This window comes from Camelina sativa, chromosome 3, assembly GCF_030686135.1.
Source record: "Camelina sativa cultivar CO46 ecotype springtype chromosome 3, ASM3068613v1".
NCBI lineage: Eukaryota > Viridiplantae > Streptophyta > Magnoliopsida > Brassicales > Brassicaceae > Camelina > Camelina sativa.
Window position 1 is genome coordinate 28,515,339 of NC_141882.1, and position 15,876 is coordinate 28,531,214.

A 15,876-nucleotide genomic window follows, 5' to 3' on the forward strand; every position below is an offset into this window, starting at 1 on the left:
TAAATTAATACTCGGTAAATTAATAATTTCTATAAATTAATAAATTTCTCCGGTTCCAAGTTGGAACTAGTGTAATTTTGGACACTATTCGATAATATAATAAAATAATAAAAATTTTGAAAATCCTTTGTAAATATATAGTCCCATCAATAATATAAATTAATAATTATATAGAATTATCTAAATATATGTATATATCGACTCATTAATTTTTATAAGAGTTCATTTTTGATATTTTTACTGTATAAAAATCTTTGAGTGCTATCGTCAAAACATGATAATTGTTATTTTCATTGTAATTGATTTTATAAAAATATTAGTTATAACCATTAAATCTTATTTTTAATTTTTTTTTACCAAATTAGGAAAGTCTCTCTATAAATTAATAATTATTAATTTATCGAAAAATTAAAACCTCTATTAATTAATAAATTTTCCTGGTCCCAATATTATTAATTTTATAGATGTTTTACTGTATGGTGCAGAAACGATGCATATATTGTCAAATAATAGTTTGAAAATATGAAAGAATAGTCTTTTCTTTCTTTTGGACAGAACAAACAATAGACTGCTATACAGTATTCTATATATAGATCAAAGATATGAAGTTTTCTTAAACAAAGCTAGGATAAAAACTAATCTTAAGAATTATTTTCATAGTACAAGTCTATTTAATGTAAAAATGGTGTTTTATAAATTTCTCAAAAAACAAAAGAAGGGATTCATTCAATCAAGCAAATGGCAAGAATCGAGACGCATGCTTACACGTTGGGTTCGGTAAGATACGCTTCAAGCTTATGTGTGATGTTTTTTTTTTTTTCTTACTTTGGATTCAATCAAGCAAATGACCGTTTTAGTATACTTTAAACAAATGTGTTGAATATTGTGTAAGATTTCGTAATTTCCTATCGAAAAATGTTTCTTACAAAACATGCAAAAATAAGATTGGAATATGTCTCTCTCTCCACTTGTGTCTGTCTCCAAAGCCTAACTCTATCTAGAAAATTGGGTGTTGTTGGTGAAGGTCAGAATCGTCAATTCAATTGTCTACACTCTACAACAAAAAAGTTTTTGGTTGATTTCCACAGGTTCGCAAAAAAGTTCCGACTTTTTCAGGTTTCATCCATAGTAAAACTTTTGAAGTCCTCTCATAATTTTTATATGTGTGTTTGCATTGTTTAGTTTCATTACTTGTAAAATTGAGTTATTTGCTCTTATGAATCATGCCATTGTACTAATCAGAGAATATGGACGAAAGCAAAGAGAAACATGACGATATCAATTGAGTCTGCACAAGAACATTTTCATTAGACAGGTTATATATTTCAATCTTGATTCTTGATATTATCTCCTTTTTTCTTTTTCTAATGTAAGTAGAAAACTTTTTGCGAAAACCTTGTTTGACCTTTTATAAATGTAAAACATGTTATCTTCTCAATTCTCTTTTATTTAACAAAATTCTATGCACTCTTCATAATATATGCAAGAGCCATAAGGCACCTAATCGTATAACTTACCATCAACAAACTCTGGGCTGACGAACCACCACTATTATTAAGACCAATTAAAGTAAATTAAACATCATAGTTCAAAATTGATAATAGATACTGATCTCTTTGACAGTCCTTACAACAAGTAATGTTACAGTTAGTCTCCGTAATCTACAAAGTAAGTTGTTCCAAGTGGGTGTGGACTGGAGGGCGAAAGATCTATCATCTATGTTTGTTTGTTCTGTGTTAATACGTACAAGAGCGAAAAGTGTAGAAGCCCTCCGCGCATGTAAAAGCAGGCAAATATGAGTTAATGAAGTTTCAGTGTAAATCCATAAGCTATAATAAAGTCTATAGGGAGAAGTTTAGGAAAACGTGTCTTTGCAGTATCACACTTGTATTCTCAAGAACACTTAGCTCGCAGAGATTAAGTAAAGATATAGTAACACTTTCCATATAATTAAAATGGAGCATCAATCTCCATAGCTGGTAAAGTGAGACATAGAAGAAGATGTTTATTAGCTAACTAGTGATCATTCTAACTTGATATATTAATTACACCATCGTTTCTCGGGTAGTGACTTTATGGTCGGTCGCGTCCCGAGCTTGAGTTCACAATTTTGTGTTGAGCTATATCAATCAAAGTATAGCGTACTGTAGTAAGAAAAGTGCAAAATATTTCTGTTTTCACCGAAAATAAAAACGGTTTTTTTTTCCATCCCTTGTGACATTATCCAAAAGACCATTTAATCTACTACATATATTTTATAATAAATCGACTATTTATAATTTTAATAGTTATATTTAAAATCAAAACAATTTATAGAGTCCAGAGTCTTTGACATGATATAAATCTCACTTTTGTCTATACATCATACATCAAACAAGTGTGAAAATCATACTGATGCCATTAAAAAAATAATAATAATACTGTCATATGAAAATATATTTTGCTCACTGATCTAAGTTAAGTGGATAGAGAGAAGATGTCAAAAAAGTTCAGATATTGTCTAGAACATATATCTTTATCTTTAAAAAAAAAAAAAAACTAAAAGTGAAAAACAAAAAAACCTACCTCCAGTAATTTTCAACACTGTGTAGAAAAAGAGAAAGAAATATATTTGTATGACAGATATTTTGGAAATAAATGTGATTTCTTTTTGTCACAAATGTTAAGAATTGTTATAATTAGTATAATATATATTTGTTTCCATTTTCAAAACTCTGAACTAATTTTCATAAACAAAGTAATAAAACCAAAATAGATAAATTATAACTTCATAAGGATAAAAATAACAATAAAATTTAACATTTTATAATTTATTTAATAATAAATAAAAAAAGAGACACGACAGAGTGTGATTTTATTTGTTTGTCGAAATCTGGGAATCATCTGATACTCTCTTCTTCTTCTCCCTTGATCGATTTCGATTTGCTTCAATCTATCGGCGAGAGAGATAGAGAGACAGCTCAATCGGATTCGACTCCCGCCAAATCGGAATCTCTGATTCCACGATCCGCCTAATTCATTAGATTACATCCCGAGGGAGTGAGTGTGAATCGGAGAATAGAGATAAAGAGATAAAGAGATAAAGAGAGAGATAGAGAGAGAAGAGAGAGGGAATGAACGGTGGTGATGAGGTCGTCGCAGCTTCGGCAGACCCATCTCTGCCTTTGGAATGGAGATTCTCTCAGGTCTTCGGTGAACGAAGCGCTGGTGAAGAAGTTCAAGAAGGTTAGATATCTCAGGGGGGTTGACTTGTGTTGCTTTGATTACATACACATCACATGTATTTAGCTTTATACTATTCGATCTAACCTCTCTCTCTCTCTCTCTCTCTCTCTCTAATTCGATGTTTTTGTTTGTAATCTGGATTTGTAGATCTGTTTGTGTTCGTTAATTACGTTTTCAATCATTGTAAAGTTTTGATTTTTATTTTATTTTTGGGGGTTCAACTTTGTATCTGTTTATGGGTAACTTGAAAGCTATAGGCTTTTAGATTGCATTTTGTTGAATCGATGTTATTAGTTGAAATTCTTAAATAAACTTTGTAGCTGGTGTTGTTTCCTCTGCAGTTGATATAATCTCAGCGATTGAATTTGATAATTCTGGTGACCATCTTGCTACTGGTGACCGTGGAGGACGTGTTGTTCTTTTCGAGAGAACCGATGCCAATAATGTATGTCCACTTTTGCCTTCCCAAGTGATTTGCATAAATATTGGACATTTGGTTATGTTGTTGTTGCATGGTATCGATTACAGAGCAGTGGAACCAGAAGGGATCTTGAAGAAACTGATTATCCACTGAGGCATCCAGAGTTCCGTTATAAAACAGAATTTCAGAGTCATGACCCTGAGGTATTTTCGATTGATTCACTCTGTTTTCTTACTCGCGATTTGTGTTATACCGTTTATTTTCTGTCTATTCAAATGTTTGTTTCTTTGTCTACCAGTTTGATTACCTCAAGAGTTTGGAGATAGAGGAGAAAATTAACAAAATTAGATGGTGTCAAACAGCCAATGGAGCTCTTTTTCTCCTCTCGACGAATGATAAGACCATCAAGTTTTGGAAGGTGAAAATTACCTCTATATCATTTATTGGCCCTCTGAATGACATACTGTTAAGGTAGCAACTTTGTGTTTGCTTCATGGGTAATCTCGAGAATGTTGATATCTGAACTCTCTGGGCGTTGACATTGTTTGTTGGTTGCTTATTGTTTCTAGATTGTTCTACACCTTTAATTGTTCTGTTAATAACCTGTTGAGATGAGTATGTAGATGTGGTTCTTTCCATTTTTTCTTATGTGAGAGTTTTTAATAGGTTCAAGACAAGAAGATCAAGAAAATTTGTGATATGAAATCAGATCCTTCAAGAACTGTAGGAAATGGAACCGTTGCAAGCCCATGCTTTGTGAATGGAGGAGTACCTGAAGTGAACAGCTCACCAGGAGGCATCTCTTCTCTGCGGTTACCAGTGGTAGTTGTACTCCGAACAATTTGTTTTCTTTATTTTTTGTTTGTCGCTTCTTAAATGTTTTTAAGCATGCTAGTTTCAACACGAACTCAAGGAAGACCTGCATCGTAGAGCCAATCAATGTACTAACCTTTTTCTGGATGATTACGAAAACTCACATGCAGGGTTTTCCCTTCGTGCCAGTTGATTCGAAATAACATGGAGCATATCATGTAGTATATGCGCCCGGCAGAATTATACAATTTGCTCCAGTTTACTGTTCATTGGTGCTCGACTTGTGTTTTTAGTACTAGTCTCTAGTTACATGACCTTCTCTACCACTGATTAAGAATTAATTCTGAAGTCAAAATTACTTGGTATTACTCACTTGTAGACTAATAATTCGTTTGAAATATACAGGTAACTAGCCATGAGTCGAGCCCTGTTGCTAGATGTCGAAAAGTGTATGCTCATGCTCATGATTATCACATCAATTCAATCTCAAATAATAGGTAGGTGATTCACCCATTTGGTATTCAACTACCTTCTTTCTTACAGTCACTATAAGTCGTCTGATGAACCATTGCCGTTGTGGATAATCAATCCATTTCTTCGTCTTTCTATTCAAACTGCTACCTCGCTGATGTTAGCTTTTGATCGACACTTCAATGGATAATGTTCTGCTTCTAATAGTATTTGTTCTCTCAAATTAGTGACGGCGAAACATTTATATCTGCTGATGATTTGCGAATCAATCTTTGGAATATGGAGATCAACAATCAAAGTTTCAATATTGTTGATGTCAAGCCTGCAAAAATGGAAGATCTATCTGGTAAGCAGTGGTCTACTGTTCTTTCTATCCCGTATGTTGTCTGCATGTTATGGTGATCGACTTTGACGTATACGATACACATATATCAACCAATTGGATGCTATATTCTCCGTAATTGCTATTGTATTTCTTCTTGCAGAGGTTATCACATCAGCAGAATTTCATCCTACCCATTGCAATATGTTAGCCTATAGCAGTTCGAAAGGTTCAATTCGCCTGATTGATCTGCGCCAATCAGCTTTATGTGATTCACATTCCAAATTGTAAGTCCTGAGGCTGGAAATTCTATTAAGTTTCTTTGTAGTCCAGCGTAAATTTTGATAATCATCTTCATTACTTATTTACTTCATCATTGTTCAATTATCTCTCTTACCTTTCTTTGGAAAAATTCATCTCATTCCAACTTGAGAGATAAGTTTCTAGCGTAATGCTGTAAAATATTCGATTATAATTGAGGAAGATAAAGCTGTATGAAAGCAAATAAATGACAGCACACTTTCTTCTAGGATTTGATAACCTGCGGTAGCAGCAGAGGCTAACGTTACTATTTCTGCAGGTTTGAGGAACCAGAGGCAGCAGGTCCTAAATCGTTCTTCACTGAGATAATTGCTTCAGTCTCAGACATCAAATTTGCCAAAGAAGGAAGATATCTACTTAGCCGTGACTACATGACACTTAAGGTCCATACTTTCATTGTTTCCATTAGCTTTAGATATGATATAACATTGAAGTCAATTAGTGGCTGGTTTGTAATTGTTTGTGTAAGGTAAATTGACCTCTTGGTTATGTTTTGCATGTCAGTTATGGGACATCAACATGGACTCGGGTCCAGTAGCAACTTTACAGGTTCATGAATATTTGAAACCAAAGGTCAGTTTCCTATACTTCGAGAGAATTGTTTTTGAGAAGTTATGCATAGCTGATTGGTACTCCTTTTCCTGTGGCCATTTTCAGCTCTGTGATTTATATGAAAATGATTCCATCTTTGACAAGTTCGAGTGTTGTATAAGTGGCAATGGATTACGAGCAGCTACAGGTTCTTACAGGTATGCCCCAAAACGCTGAGCAGTTTTTATATATTCGCATTCTCAAATAACAATTATTTTCCTGTATAATCATTCCTTCGCATTCGTACTCTTTCCAGCAATCTGTTCCGTGTGTTTGGTGTTTCCCCGGGAAGTACTGAGACTGCAACCTTAGAAGCAAGCAGAAACCCAATGAGGTAAACCTAGTAAGGCCATTAAGAGTAGTGTGCTCTTTTGTTTCTTCTCAATGTTGATGCAAATGGAATTTGTGTTGTGGTTTATCATAGGAGACATGTCCCAATTCCCTCGAGGCCATCCACCGCACTAAGCAGTATAACGCGGGTTATAAGTAGAGGTTAGTCTGTCTGTCTCCTCTCTCATTTGAGCATTATACCCTTTAAGAATTTGGCATCCAATCAGTCAATAATGAAATGGTAAAACAGGATCAGAGAGTCCTGGAGTTGATGGAAATAGCAATGCTCTTGATTACGCAACAAAGCTGCTGCATCTTGCTTGGCATCCGAATGAGAACTCAATTGCTTGTGCCGCTGCAAATAGCTTGTACATGTACTATGCCTAACTACATACTCAGCAAAAAAAGAAGCAAAAAGGCGCATTTCCTTGCTCTAGACTCTGTTTTTCTTGGTTCCTTATGGTGGTTGATAGGGATTGCTAATGCTATATACACCTAAGATCATCTTCATCATCATCATGACCTGGTCTTATGATCACGTAAGCTCTGTAATCACCATCATGGACTTCTAGGAGAAAGGCATGGAAAAGGCGAGCAGTGAAAAACCAATCATTCTCTTTCTCATTTTTTTTTTTTTTTTAAAGTGTAGAATTTTACCTTGTGCACTTGGAAACTACTTTACAGGCCAAGAAAAAAAAAACATGAAAATCCGATTGGAAGAAATCGTGATTTTAGTAAAAGCTAATCCCATATGACTTTTGGATGGATATAGTTTAGATTTTATTATAATCTTTTCTGGCTCTTTGTGTAATCATTGTTTTATTGATTCTTTTGTTAAACTTGTTTCGATTTTCTTGACTTGTTAAAATAATACATTTCATTTACATATACATGTTCTTCTTACGTATTTAGTTATTTGGCCATTTCATTTTCATTTAGTTATTTTGTTATTATTTATTTGGATTTAATAAAGGATTATTTATTTCACCAAACAAGGTTATTAAGATTTAACAGAAAGTGTTTGCTGCCTTGTTTATGCATGTTTACTGAATTTCCTTGTGAATTAGGACCTCCGATATCGAAACGAATTATAAACAAAAACGAATAAGGTCAATACGCGTCATTGTGAAAACTGTCTCTTGTGGCTAAGACTTAAGTAACCTGAGCCATCCATTTGTCGTCCTAGAGAGCCACAAATGGTAGCCCGCACAAAAACGATCAGTGATAACGGAAGTCGGCAGCGTAAGGCGATCGTCAAACCTGGTTTCGACACTTGTGTGTGGTGTCTCACGGTTCAATGTATTCACGATAGCATGTACAAAAAAAACTGACGGTGCTGATTCAATGTTCCATGGTGGGGTTCCAAGTGTAATGATGCCTTTTTTTTTATTAGTATAGATTATTCCTTTTTCATGATCCAACGAAATAATAAGACTTTGCTTGCTACGTACGCTATCTTTTACATGTTTTTTTGTCTGCTAATTCGGAAGCCTTAGTGGGTCAGAGAGCATCATAGCTCTTGAGTTTGTGCGTGCCCTAGTTGATTTAAAATTTGGGACAAATCAAAAAGTCTCTAAACTTACCTGTTTCTATCAAATTACAAAAACTTTATGTTTAACCCTATTAATAATTAACGTTTAACAAATCTATTTTAATCAAACGAATAACGTTTTGAACATAACTCGAAATCACTAATTTTAAAATCAAAAGGCCTCAAAATTGGAGTCAGATTTTCATATTCTGAGTACTTAACAACATACCGAAAGTTATCAGGTGAACCTAACTTGGAAGTTTTTTAGATGAAATTTATGTAGCTCTTTGAACATTCATGGCTCAAAGCTAAAAAGCATAATATGACAGACAGTTCGATTGCCTTGAACATATACTATTAGAATTTGAGCTCGACTATTAGGTTTCAAGTTCAACTAGTATAAGTTTATTTTCTTGTGGACTACGAATGAAATAAAAATGATAAAAGTTATAAGTCAAGGGAACAAAACTCTACGATAGTATTAGTTAAGTCAACAGGTCAATGGTAAAGTTCAACGCGTCGAATCTTGTCAAAGAAAACTATTGAAGGAAATTTCTAAGAAAGTTCGCTTTGGTTTTATATATTTTTTGAAAAGTTATTGTATCCATAAAAAAACATAACAAAGTATTTAAATTATATTGAAAATTTTTAAAATTTATTTTAAAATGTTATATATAAAACAAAATTACGCAAGAGAAAAAAAAAGGTTATTAAAAATCAACAAAACCATGACTTTTGAAAAACAAAGTAGAAAATTAATAGCAAACTTACAAAATAGAGAAACACAAAGGTCGGCTGCTGTCACCACAAAGAAGCAAATAAAAAAAACACAGAGGTCAACAACAAGAAATATAGAAAATCATGAAAATCTTCAATAACACAAAAGTCTCTACTATAGTACACCCCAAAAAAAAAAATATAAAAAAAAAATCAAGAAAGTTTTGAAAAATTGTCATTTTGTGGGTAAAAATAAAATAAAAGAAGAAGAAAACTCTTATTAGTTACCCCACCACCAAATAGAGCTCCACTCTTTATCTCTCTTCTCTCTATAACTTACAACTTCTTCCCCCAAATTCAAGAATCCATTTTTTTTTTGTTGTTGTTGTTTCCTCTCTTTTTTAAAGGTCTCTCTGTGCACAACCCAAAACAAAAACATTTTCTTGTAATTAAGTCAGAGAAGAAAAAAAAAAAGGGGAAGAAAAAAAAAAATGCAGGATATGACGTCAGCTGCAGCTTATTACAACCAGTCGATGATGATGATGGCGACAGCCGCGGCGGCTAAGCAGAGCCAAACAGAGTTACTACCAGAACAAGAACAGCTAAAGTGTCCTCGCTGCGACTCACCAAACACCAAGTTCTGTTACTACAACAACTACAACCTCTCACAGCCCCGTCACTTTTGCAAAAACTGTCGCCGTTACTGGACCAAAGGCGGCGCTCTCCGTAACATCCCCGTCGGCGGCGGATCTCGCAAGAACAACAAACGTTCCGGTTCTTCTTCTTCATCTTCACCGTCGAGTAGTAGTAGTAACCTCAAGAATCATCAAACCGTCTCTGCTGAGAAACCTCATGATCATCATCAGTCCGGGTCCGGGTCAAAACCAGAGGAAGTGAGGGTTACTACGGGTCAATATATGGATCCGACCCGGATGTTATACGGGTTACCCGTTGGTGATCAGAATGGTACTGGTGGGAGTTTCAGTTCGCTCTTGGCTTCGAATTTGCAAGTGGGTGGTGGGCTTGTTTACGAATCCGGCTCGCGTTGGTTTCCGGGTATGGACTTGGGTTTGGGTTCGGGTTTACGGAGGAGTAACGATGACACGTGGACTGATTTAGCTATGAACAGAGTGGAGAAGAATGGGAATTAAAGAAGTGAAGGGTAATTTGGTAAATTTAATATAGCTGTCTTACCTTTTTATTTTTTAGTCATCTCCTAGTCAAATATAACAACAAATGATGTCGGTCCATTTAGCCTCTTTAAAAAAAAAGAAAAATTATTATTCACTTTTCTTTTGCCATTTTCTTTTTCTTCAAGATTTGGCTTTAGCGAGTGTTATTTTAATAGTACTAATATTTATTGGAATTATTGAATGAGGATTGAATATCGTTTCAATATATATATATTTGTGAATCTGAAGTTTTTTTTTCTGGCAAAAGTTTATGATTACTAATTGCTTACGTCTATTGGTGTTATAGATTATAATGTTAAATAAGAGTTGACATATATTTTATAACTCGCAAGGAAAAAATACAACAAAAGTCATGCGTTTACATGTATGATACAAATTCTCTGATCATAAATCTATATATGTAGTCACAATCACACCTGATCTTACTCGTTTTATTTATGTGAATGAGCAAACAAATTGAATGAAGAAGTCAAAAAGAAAATCAAATTTGTGGTCCAAGTGGATGGATAAGTTAGTCTTAAGCAATCAATGTAGTCCACTTCTTAGGCTCTTGTTTGGGTAAAAATGGTTTGAAATGATGACTGATGAGTTGTTATCAGATATGTATTGGGATTAGTTTGATTTTGACAATGCTTAACCATATTTGCTATATGACTCTCTCATCCCAATGACTCCTCTTTTGATGGGCCATTTCCATTTATATCACCCTTGATTTTATGGACCACTATATATATTAGGGGGCTTGTTTTGTCAATTTTGATGGCTAATTTCAGACTTACAATTACAGTACATGTATCGATTTTTTTCTTTATACTGAATTGGGTAATGATAAAACCACAAAGATGTTATTTTGATATCTATAACAACATTAATTTTTGATATAATAAATGTAGTGTGAATTGATGATAAAAATGTGACACCCTTGACCAAGAGTCATCATAAGGTAAAATAAATGTCTTAATAATATAGCGACAAAATCCAGCTTGTAACATTTTAAAAGAACTTACAATTTCTGAGGTGGTCTACATAAGCTTCTTAATGATCTGAATGTTTCAAGAACTAAAATCAACAAAAGAAAAGAGAGAGATTACATGGAGACAAAGCGGGCTTTGTACATTATGATGTACGCCATATGCCAATCACCTGTGAATTATTTTTAACACAGTAAAGAAACAAGTTAGAAATAAGCAAGAACCATAAAAAGTAAATAAAAGGCGGATTAAAAGCTCTTGTGTTTACCTCCTCCAGATAGCTTAGTGATGTCTTCCTCCCGTTGCATGCTCGGGTTGTCATCATCATATTGAATCCATTTGCCTGTATACCATGTGAATTGTTGTTGTAAATGATAAAAGAAAAATGAGGGATCATGTAAGAGAGAGAGAGAGAGAGAGAGAGAGAGAGAGAGAGATGTGAAATTTGTTAGACAAAGGAACTAACCACTCTCTTGCTTGACCCATGCAACATAATGGCCAGAGTCTGCACTCCTACCCTTATGGGTCAACACAGCGACCAAGTCATAGATTCCAGTCATGTGAGTTTCCTTCCCAGAAGAAGCACCTATAAAGTCCCATTACAAACCAGAATTAAATTCTTCACAATTAGGTTCTGACAAGATTCTTAATTGCTTTGAAATGAGAATAATGGAGAAACAATCATCCAAGTATTACATCAAACCAATTACGGCTCTTTCCAAGCCAGTAAAGAAAAACGTTGAAAAGGGGTCTTAGTTAATGTACCTTCCTGTTGGTTTACTGTGGAAGATTCTCCACTACCATTTGATGACGCCTGCAAACAAATACATAGCAACAAATCTTCTTAGAAGATTTGACTTTATATATGATATATACAAGTCCAATAGGTATTGTACCTCAGCATCAGTCATTTTCACATCGCTGTCCTTTGAGCCACTCTTAGCACTAGTTTGCAGACCAAGCTTTTTACCTTCCTCATCTCTAAGTTTCTGTAAGACACAGCCGTCAGTTGATTTGGTTTAACAGTTCAGATAAATTGAGCTCACCACAATAGACAGAACAAACCTGGCGAGGAGCTTCCAGTTTCTTCCGGAGATCCTCAGAACAAAGGTCAAATATATCCAACTCCAACGGATAATCCACTTTCTTCAAAGATCAACAAGTTGGAGACATTACCATAAGAATGTATAGCATCTAGACTTTTGCTTAAGATGCAAAAACAGAAAGAAAACATACCCTGAGAATCTTTGCTTTCTGATTAGTCTCCCTTTTCCAGAAGAACCGCACAAACTGAACGGTCAAGTACCTTCAAGATACATTATAAGAGAGTGAAACTCCGTGTCAGAGGAAAAAGGATTAGCAGTTGCACTAACTTAGTAAGTTGACGAAGTTAAGTTCTCTGGGACATGCTTGGATAAAAAGCATGCCACAAAAGGAGTACAGTGAACTGAGATGTGCAATAAAAATCACAAACAATTAGCAGAGACTGATCACCTTGGCAAGGAATCTATAAGTGAATCCTTGAGGTAAAGAGCAGTACGGCCCAGAGTAGGAGATGTTTTTTCAAGTTCTCCTTTCAATCCCTACAATTAACCAGAAGAATTGGGGCCATAAATACAAGATTTTCATAATAAGCAGAATATAAGCAAACATTGTCCTAGTTTTTCTATATCCGAGAAAAAATACAGGAAAAAAATCAGAAAAAATCATATTAAGATTATAAACTTGCTTACATGTTTTAATCCTTCATGCAAATGGTTCACCTCATGTGAAATATGACATTTTAGAGAATATACAGATTCTGTCTCTGAGCTTTCTTCGCCACTTTCTTGACAATGCAACCTACAGAGCAAAAACAAAAGACAATTAGATTTACTAGGCAAGATGAAAGAAACCACTTAGGTACTGACATGAATAAACACAGCAATCAAAATTTGATATATTTCCCTGTAAGAAAACCCTCAACAAATGATACACCCACACACATGCACTTATCTATCACAATATTGTCTGTAACAATTTCAAGCACACATAGTTTAATCCTTGAGAGGTAGAAAACCGAAACGACTAAGTGTAATGCTGCAACAAAAACTTTTCAAGTATTTCCCTCCTTTTTGTCTGTTAGCCTGCTTATTAAGAATACCAAGCAAGTGTATGGTCGTAAATTACAGGATGAAGACCGTTCACACAATTTGTATTGTTTACAGATCCAAGACTAAAAAACCAATTATATGAATGGTCTATACATATAACAAGCCAGACATGATACTGAAATGTGAATGTTGTACAGATACCTGCTCCGAAGATTGACACCAAAAAGTGCTTTCACAGCATCAGGATCTTCACTGGAAGTTGGTGCTTTTAGAGATTGAGAAAGTGTGTATAACAGTTGTGTCCAACATTCTTCAGCATCCTGTTAGACATTTTAATAGCATGGATTCACAAACTGAAAGGTTCAAGGCTTAATGCAACTGAGTTTGTAATTAGAAACAAACCTGTTGCATGTAAATTCCATTCTGCAGCTGACTAAACTGAGGGTATTTTTTACGTAACACCTGCATTATTACCATAGTGGATATGAGCCAAGAACTAGAAACTTCCAAATCATCTGATGAAATATGGGCAGTAATGATGTGAACTAGCAAACGACATCAGCAATGAGGCTTCCATACAACCCCACAGACGCATGCTTGCATATTGATCATAGATGACACTGTAGACAAATGTTGTTGACCTATTTATATAGTCTTTGCATATATTTCTGTTCAAACCCACAATTTAAATTCTGTCTAGGACACAGACTGTTTTGGATACGGAATTTTGTTTTTTTTTTGTTTTTTGTTCTGATTTTAGTAGTCCAGAGGAGCTACCATGGATAGTAAGTAAATCACAAATCATATGGACAGAGACTAACCATCCAGAACTGTGTAGGCGAAACAGCATTGACACTTCTATCAAGCTCACCAAATAACTCACGTGTGGCAACAGTGAGCATGTGAGAAGTCTGGTCGACATCAGTGCTTCGTGCAGCAAGTGAGTAGCTATTAAGAGGAAATTGTTTGTATGAGATAACAATACTGAATAAAGACATTTGATTTCCTGGCTGTTTTTATTAGGAACAAAGAAGGATAATAGATCAACTGACTTGGATAATGCAGATTTTAACTCGGGGACAGATTTTAAGCACTGCACTGTGGAGTTCATGTAACACGTGTTGCCAAGATTGACAAGGCCAGCACTGTAACCCTGAAAAAATCAATTGTAATGTTTGTTAGTTGTTAGGACGGATGTCCAAATTTTCCAAATATATGAACAAAACATGACACCAATTTTTTTAATGCTAGCAAGAGGTTTGGCTTATCTTGTTTTATTTTCTTTCTTTCTTGAAGTCTATGAGTATGGATAGTTTCCCGTCCAAGGATTGTAAAGTTAGCAAAAAATACCAAACCCATGAAGCGCACTGATAAAGCTTGCTTGTTCGTATACCGTAAAATTGTTTCTACTCTAGGTACTTTGTTCCAAATGGAAACTATGACAGCTAAGAAACAGTAGATTGTAAGGCAATCAGTTTAAACAGAAGCTAGAAAAACGTGTGTGTGTGTGTGTGGGAGTTGGGGATTTTCCAACAATCTCTTATTAAGGTGTTTCTCATTCAACTCCATAGAGAGGGAATATTCAAGGGTCATATCACACACATACACAGTTATAGTCAGCAGAAAAAAGAATTACCAGATTAGTGGCTAGCGCTTCTTCAGGTAGATCCTCAGCAAAAACGATGGCCTTCTCAGGAGCTTTAACTATTTCATCTGCAGTTCCCATCATCATCAACTTTTGACCCTATAAATGATCAAAAATAAATGAAAAAACATCATTATAAATCAATAAATTCAGGAGAAAAAAATTGCCAAATGAATGCAAGAAAAACAAAAAGAGATTTACATCTTTCACTCCAATAGCAGACCAATCTGCATCATCCTGCATAAATTAAAAGAGATAGACGTTATTCATCATCATCATCAACATCAAGAAACAACAATCCCGGAAACACAGATCTTAGTGATAAAAAAAAAAAAAAAAACTAAAAAGTGAAAACCAAGATATCACCTTTAAGAGACCACCTTTGACCATAATCTTTTGACGCTCAGGTGGAACTCCAGTCAAATCATACAACTGAGCCTTGAAAACATAAGCAGGCAGAGTAATGTCAATCTCGATACCATCGAACACCTTCTTTTGCCACTTCACGCTTACTGTAAACAATAAAAAAAAAATTAGGTTTAAAAAACAATCAGGTCAAATCCAACCATCATCCATAACCCCGCAGATAACACAAACTTCACCAATCAACTCTCGTCAGAATAAACAAAAACCCTAATTACGAAAATTCGAAAGGAGTACATCTATACATCAACACCGATTTCGAGGAAACTATAGATCGATGAATAAAACATTTAACAGAATCGAAGAAATCGAAAGAGAAGGGAACCTGTAGGCATCTTCGCTGTGAGAACTGAGAGGCTTCTTGCTTGTGGAGACGGCAACGATTCTTAGATTTTTTTTTTGATTTCTGAAACTCTTTTTTTTGTTTTCTACAAAGTTCTTTCTGATATATGTCCGAATTGAAACGGGTCGGGTTTGGGGTTGGAGTCGGTTCCTCAATTTTAACCAAACCGGTTCAATTGTTTTTATTTTTGATTAAGCGGTTTAGGCATATCTGATTACGTAAATTATTTAGACGACCTATTTAATAATCAAAATTTTGTACTGAAATAGGTTAAATTCTAAAATATACCCATTTTCGATTTTATATTTGCAAAAATTATGAATCTGATAAATAAGATTACACATTTAACATAATATTATATATATTTTATCTGTTTCATCATATAAGATGTTTTAGAATTTTTTTTCTGTTTCATAATATGTTTTTGATTTTCTAGGTAAATTTTAGATTACTTTTATATTTTTTA

At 34.4% G+C, this 15,876-nt stretch overlaps 3 protein-coding genes across 4 annotated transcripts; 2 read left to right on the forward strand and 1 right to left on the reverse strand.

The window, feature by feature from the left end:
* Positions 1–2,797: 2,797 nt before the first annotated feature.
* Positions 2,798–7,382, forward strand: LOC104778083 (serine/threonine protein phosphatase 2A 55 kDa regulatory subunit B alpha isoform). Of its 2 annotated transcripts, none has more exons than XM_010502450.3 (14): positions 2,798–3,225; positions 3,567–3,670; positions 3,754–3,849; positions 3,945–4,064; positions 4,313–4,471; positions 4,865–4,956; positions 5,158–5,276; positions 5,416–5,539; positions 5,833–5,956; positions 6,078–6,146; positions 6,231–6,322; positions 6,421–6,498; positions 6,589–6,656; positions 6,745–7,382. In XM_010502450.3, exons 1-14 carry the CDS (start codon positions 3,114–3,116, stop codon positions 6,879–6,881), a joined length of 1,494 nt encoding a protein of 497 aa, XP_010500752.2. In that variant the 5' UTR covers positions 2,798–3,113; the 3' UTR covers positions 6,882–7,382. The 2 variants fall into 2 exon arrangements, with proteins under 2 accessions (XP_010500752.2, XP_010500753.2); XM_010502451.3 differs by having other exon boundaries at positions 4,313–4,468.
* Positions 7,383–8,982: 1,600 nt separating this feature from the next.
* Positions 8,983–10,156, forward strand: LOC104778084 (dof zinc finger protein DOF1.7). Its single transcript, XM_010502452.3, has one exon. It carries the CDS (start codon positions 9,234–9,236, stop codon positions 9,891–9,893), a length of 660 nt encoding a protein of 219 aa, XP_010500754.2. The 5' UTR covers positions 8,983–9,233; the 3' UTR covers positions 9,894–10,156.
* Positions 10,157–10,874: 718 nt separating this feature from the next.
* On the reverse strand, positions 10,875–15,532 carry LOC104778086 (ubiquitin carboxyl-terminal hydrolase 6). The gene is made up of 17 exons (XM_010502453.3): positions 15,393–15,532; positions 15,011–15,156; positions 14,846–14,881; positions 14,636–14,743; positions 14,052–14,152; positions 13,821–13,947; positions 13,402–13,461; positions 13,201–13,319; positions 12,640–12,748; positions 12,401–12,489; positions 12,143–12,212; positions 11,972–12,052; positions 11,803–11,895; positions 11,672–11,720; positions 11,373–11,492; positions 11,175–11,249; positions 10,875–11,078 (listed from the first exon to the last, which is right to left on the reverse strand). Exons 1-17 carry the CDS (start codon positions 15,400–15,402, stop codon positions 11,023–11,025), a joined length of 1,449 nt encoding a protein of 482 aa, XP_010500755.1. The 5' UTR covers positions 15,403–15,532; the 3' UTR covers positions 10,875–11,022.
* Positions 15,533–15,876: the final 344 nt, after the last annotated feature.